Source organism: Limulus polyphemus, unplaced genomic scaffold, assembly GCF_000517525.1.
Source record: "Limulus polyphemus unplaced genomic scaffold, Limulus_polyphemus-2.1.2 Scaffold3069, whole genome shotgun sequence".
Classification (NCBI taxonomy): Eukaryota; Metazoa; Arthropoda; class Merostomata; order Xiphosura; family Limulidae; genus Limulus; species Limulus polyphemus.
The window spans coordinates 31,055-37,363 of NW_013668679.1; the positions used below are offsets into that span (position 1 = coordinate 31,055).

General features: G+C 33.2%; 1 protein-coding gene across 3 annotated transcripts in view; it reads left to right on the plus strand.

The window, feature by feature from the left end:
• Positions 1-6,309, plus strand: part of LOC106468589 (uracil phosphoribosyltransferase homolog) — a 37,207-nt gene that overhangs the window by 28,432 nt on the left and 2,466 nt on the right. The window contains exon 7 of one of the 3 annotated variants that reach the window (XM_022396939.1): positions 4,918-5,496. The exons of 1 other annotated variant lie outside the window; for it this stretch is intronic. In XM_022396939.1, coding sequence (XP_022252647.1) covers positions 4,918-4,967 — 50 coding nt within the window. In that variant the 3' untranslated portion in view covers positions 4,968-5,496. Of the gene's footprint in view, positions 1-1,725; positions 2,097-4,917; positions 5,497-6,309 lie in introns of those variants that run through there. One more of the 3 variants, XM_013929023.2, reaches the window with a different exon arrangement.

The window sequence follows — 6,309 nt, forward strand, 5'->3', positions numbered from 1 at the left end:
TTTTTTTTTTTTTTTTTTTTTTTCATGTGGGGGGCTGACCCTGATAATCCTATCCATTTCTCCCACTTCCTTTTTCCTACTTTTGTCTTACCATTACAGCTCTCCTACAGTACTTGTCCAACATACATTTCCTTTCTGAGGCACTCTACTGATCGCTTGATAGGTTTTTGGGGATACACATTACCTCATTACTTCTCATTGGTAATATTGACCTTTTCGGCCCTATCCTTTCACACGTGGTTTTGTTGCTGTTGGGATCTTATTGGGAAGAACTCTGTCATTTCACAGGTTCATCTACCTTCCCATAATCTTTGTGATTTTCTTATAGCTCATTTTCTCCATCCGTTTGTTTTTGGAGATTTTCCAGAGTATTTGGATTCACGTGTGGACTCTGTGATTGGGCACCTTCCCTTTTTCCTCTGTCATCCATTGGAGGAACAATTCAGTCAGGCAAGTGGCCTGTACCTCATATGTTCATCTCCCACTATTTTCAATGGGTAGCTGTTTCTTCCTCCTCAGAATACTGTCTTCCAATTGTTGCCATCCTTCAAACTTTGGTGTGGTCGTGACTGGGTAAGTTATCTTTTCTATATATATATTTTTCCTTCCAGGGACATGTCTTATTTAAGATTTAGAACCATCTCAGTGGTGAGCACTGCCTTTCCAGGTATGCTTCCTATATCTCAAATCTGCACTGTACAGTCACGATGTATACCCATGGCCTATAACACACTCTTCAGATGGGGTGTTCCACAAGTGATATATTTGCTTTATTAATATGCTCATTTTGGACCATACTAAACCATGGACTTATATGGGTAAAGCAGAAGGGGATAGCTGCCCATCCCTGTTGTCCATTTGATTGAATATATCAGGGGCAGTCTGCTTTTCAAAATAGGTTCTTTGTGGTAACCCGCTGTACTGTCTGTGGTGTTTGCATTTCACCAGACTTTCAACCATATTTTATCCCCTTTGATCTTCTAGTGGAGTATGGGAGTCCTTGCCACTTTCCAGTTGAGCTGCTGGACTATGAAGGAGTCCTCTTGAATGTGTTTGCTTCCATTTGATAAAGAGTTGGGTGGTGGTATTCTGCTGTTGTAGATGGCACATGATCCTCCAATCACATGCTCCACCTCCGTGCAGTAGGTTGATGTTGTGCCCAGCTTCTGTGCAGTTCTATCTGGAAGGTAAGGTTGCTTATATTTTGTAGATGCAATCCACATCCATGCAATGGGACCCGGAGACGGTGTTTAGCTCCAACTTCTGTGTAGTCCTATCCAGTGGATGATGTTGTGCATATCTCCAAATAAATATGCTCCACCTCCATGTGTTGATGTTGCAGCTTCTGTGCAGTTCTATCTGGAGGGTGAGGTTGCTTATATTTTATAGATATAATCCACTTCCATGAGGTGGGACCTAGAGGTTACTGTTTTGCCACATTTGCTAGTTATTGGACATTCATATTTTATAAATATTATACTTCAGAGTAATATATACTAATTTCTTCAATAAATGGTGTTCCAAATTATGACAAGACTGGTTCTTGATTTTTACATATAAAGCTAGCTTTAATTAGGCCTAAGGGCTTGAAACTACTCATGAATGTAGCAATTTTTTGTGGAAATGTGAATGATATAGGTAATATTCTGGAGCTGAATTTCACACTCTTTGACCTTTTTTTATACTTGTATATAAATGTACATCTTTTTTTAAATTCTATTTCAGCTGCTACTTCAGTGATAAATGCTTTTCCTGCCCTAACAATACTTACATCAGAAGTTCACCCAAGTGCTCCCAACCACTTTGGACAGAAATATTTTGGAACTGATTAAAAATTATCAGATTCACCTACTTCTGTGAAATCTTGCAATGTGTGAAAAGTTTTGTCCTGTCTTGTACCAGATGATTTGTGTTTTACAAGTTCTTCTAGCTTAAGACATTAAGTCCATTTCATTCTTACATAGTGTGAATGGCTGTTGCATATTTAGTTTGTTAGCGTAGATGAATTTGGTATAATTTATTTATTAAAACCTTATTTCATATCACATAGATATTTGTTTAAAACTTGTTTCTTATAAAAAAAATTCTAAAATGTGTTCATATGTTTTTGTTTTTCATTGGAAAATTAAAATTGTGATAAGGTATAATAAGAAAATACATTATTTTAAAAGAGAATTAAATTTGGAGTGTTAGTAAACTTATTTACTTGCATAATTAGAAATTGCTTAGTTACATACATTAATATATAAATCACTTAGTGTAATTTGTTGTTTAAAAAATGTTTATTTTTCATAGGTACCATTTGAAAGATATTTACTTCCCTTAGAATAGCCCCCCAGTGGCAGAGTGGTATGTCTGCGGACTTACAATGCTAGAAACTGGGTTTTTATAACTGTGGTGGGCAGAGCACAGATAGCCCATTGTGCAGCTTTGTGTTTACCTTCAAACAACTAAGTAAATCTCTTAGAATATGCATTTAGTAATAATTTTGTATTTAATATAAATCACTGATCTGTTGTGTTGTTAAAACTGTCATGTTTTCTTATGGTGTTTGTAGCATATGGTAAAATAATTGATTAAAAAGAATTTTAGTATATTTTAAAATGCTGTGTTCACTTGTGTTTCTGTACATTATCATAGTTCTGTATTATTACCTTTGTTCTTCACCACACTGTTAATGAAAATAAGTTGATTTTTGTGATTCAAACATAGTTAATCATGTATGCAAATTTTAAAGCTACTCTGTGCAGGTACTTTTCCAATATTTGTTTGAAAGAAACTGGTAGATCAAATCCAATTTTATCCATAAATTATAAGAAAATATCAGTTTGTACTCTAAATTTGGAGTAAAAATTCAATATTTATCTGCATTCTGCTATTATGGCTTCACCAGGGTATGAAAGATGTATGCAAATGTTGTGGATCAGCTAATAAGGTTATAATAACAAAATAATGGTAAATTATTTTTATAGTTGAAATAAAACATTATATAGTTTTTGTAGATAAAAGTTTCCTCAAGTACTGCAGTAATTTGGTAGCTCATGAATACTGTAGGGCTAAGAAATTTGTGTAATTTGATAATTAGTTAATTGTCGGGCTCATTAATAGATTACATGCAACTAATTGAATATTTTCACCAGACTCAGATAGTTGGAATAACAGAAAATAGCAAAAATCAGAAATGCTAATTTCAGTTACTTGATTATTACTCTGACAATAATATATATGTATCCAGACCATCGGGCTTGGTCAAAATGTGCATGTCGATCCAATAGACCAATCCCATTGATATAGAGTTAATTGATTCATTTATGTGACACTAACTGATGTAATCAATGCTCATAGGTAATCACCAGTTCTAATGAACAATGCTAAATATACTCCATATGCATTACATGATCTCAACAAAGGAAGAACTTTTTTGCTCTTTTTAGAAATCATAGGGATATTTCTGAGTAGTGTGAGCATGAATCTTAATGTGTTACATAAGTTGTTGCATGTAAAATCTGATCTTTCTCTTTTTTTATAATAATTTTTACCTTGCTTAATACTATTTTTGAGTCTAAAGTTGTATCTCTTTGTTTTCCAACTACAGTAGACTTTCACCTGCCTGTTAATAGCTATCTTTTAGGAAAGTGATAAACTTCAGCCTCATTCTTTTCTAATTGAATTTTCTTATTTGTATTTCAATTTCTGAGTAAAAACACTAATTTGTTTTGTAATAATTTCTTTGGTTGATGATGTTTCTTTTGAAATAAAATGAGCAAATTTTCCAGTAGTTCTCTTGAGCTCTGGACAACCTTTACAATTTTTGTTATAACCGCTAACTTTTGAACTTTACTCTCCATTTCTATAAATGTTCTGTTTCTATATTGGAATTTTCTTTAACTAATGAACAAAGAGAAGTGGGGTTTTTGTTCACCAAAAATTGACTTTAGTAGACCTATCCATTTCATTCTGGCTCTACAGACTCGTCATAACTCACTTTAGTATATGTATTTTTTTAGGTCTGTACTGTACTTGGGTTATGGACACCTTTTACTATATTATTCATAAGCCTTACTATACTACACTTCTGAAAACAGAAGAAGTGGTATTAAAATTTAACTTCTTGAAAGATTACTGATTGTTATCAGCACTTGACCTTTTTTGTTCGACCTTCACTCCATCTAGTTTTTGGGTTGGCAGCTCAGGTAGTCATTCTCCAATAATTTCTGTCCTCCAGTGCTACATCCATCTCTTTCATGTCTTATCTATCCTATCTTTGCATCTCAGTTTTTAATTTCCTCTACTACCTTTAACTGGCATTTTAATTATTCTTACCACCAAGTTATTTTCTACCTTTCTACGTTTACATACCACCATTGTCTAGCTTTGTATGCATATTCTGTTATCTTACATACCCCAGCCAACTTTCTAGCATTATCGTTCATAATCCTATCCTTTGGAGATATTCCCATCATCCAATGTGTAACATTCTCATTTTCTTCCTTTCTAGCAAACTTCTTTTCACTATTCATGGCTCTGCTCCACACAACAGATTTGGCTTAACTACTGTCTTGTAAATCTTACTTTTCAATTTCATTGGCATTTTCTTGTCATAAACAATTGCCAAAACCCACTTCCACTTCTTACTCTCTCTTTTAGCTCTAGGTTGCATCTCCATTATTGTTTATATGTGAGCCAATTCATATAAACTTACCTGTTTGGATTATCTCCCTATTCAGGATATTGTTTATTCTAATTGCCCTCTTCCTTTACAACTTGCCATTACCTCCATCTTCCCTGTATTTACCTTAAGTCCACCTCTCTCCAGCTGTTCCTGCCACAGTCTATTTTACTTATAATTCCTCCTCACTTCTAACTCCAATCAATAAATCAATCACAAATAATAATTTCCACAACTCTCATCTTCAGATATCTTCTGGAAGGACATCCATTACAATTATGAAGAGGGAACGGGTTGAGGACTGACCCTTGATGCAATCTTACCTTTACTTCCAATTCATCAGTATTTCTTTGTTTTGTTCTTACCCACATCTTTAATTAAACCTTCATATATCCCTTGGATCATTCTGACAGTTTTTTTATGTTATCACACTTGATTCTGCTTCCTTAATTTAGCTTTATTTATTTAATTCTAAAAACATCATAGGTGAAGAGGTTAATTGTAACACCCATTTTTTTTGTCTGTAATTAAATATATTGCATTGATATCTTCCTATTACAAGAATATATTTATGGTAACTTTCTTTTTCCTTTATTTAATTAGAAGTTTAGGTTAATATAACAATTGTGGAGTGTTGCATTTGATGTTTGTGTATCTTTGTTGTAGACTGGAAAAGCTTTGCATCTTTTTCTAGTAAGGCATCACATTTTTCTTATTTATTTTATAAAAATTTGGTCATTATTAATACTTTGTACAAAAGGAAGTGAAATTATATATTTTATGTTTTTAAATTTAGTTTGTGCCTTTCCATGTTTTTTAAATAATTATTTTTAGCAATAAAACAAATTATATTCCTGGTGTTTATTTCAAGTTCATAATTGCATGTAGCAATATTCAAACAAATGATGAAATTAAGTTGTAGTAATTATATAACAGCTTCGGTCTTTAAGTAAGATCATTTCGATAAAAAAACCAAAACACTGTATTTACATTAACCGTTATTAAGGGGAAGGAACAATTCTGTAAAGCTGTATAGATATTGTTGTAGCTACTAAAAATATTGCAGTGTTGCTTCTAGGAGTTATCTCAAGTGGGCCAAATCCACCATTGACATTTAGAAAGTGGGACATCTACGTAATGAAGTAAATATCAACTTCGCGAGTCATAAAAGCATAACATGATCAAGTTACTTTTATTTGAACTTGAAGAAACAGTAAATTAAATCATTGCAATTTGTTTCATTTGTGTATGTACTGAAAATATCTACCCATTCACAGATAAAACTTACATTGCAGTCATCTTCTTTGCGCCGTTTGGCTTTATTTCTATTCTTTACATTGTTTTAAAGGAAAAATGTAGTAATTTCTTTGAAAATTAACTGCTTATTTAACGTCTTCGTACCTTTCGTTTTTTCCGCCATTTTCAATCATCGATATCCCATAATACCAAGGGAATCTCCCTCAAAACCAAATGACGTCATAACGCATCCAATGACATTCCGAATGAGCTAATTACTGTTTGGAATTTCCGGTTACGATAGCGATCTATCGTTATGAAGTCATTCGTAATACCTTTCGAAGGGCGGGCGCGCACGAAAAATTAAAATTCGTACTTGTATATATATATATATATATATACAC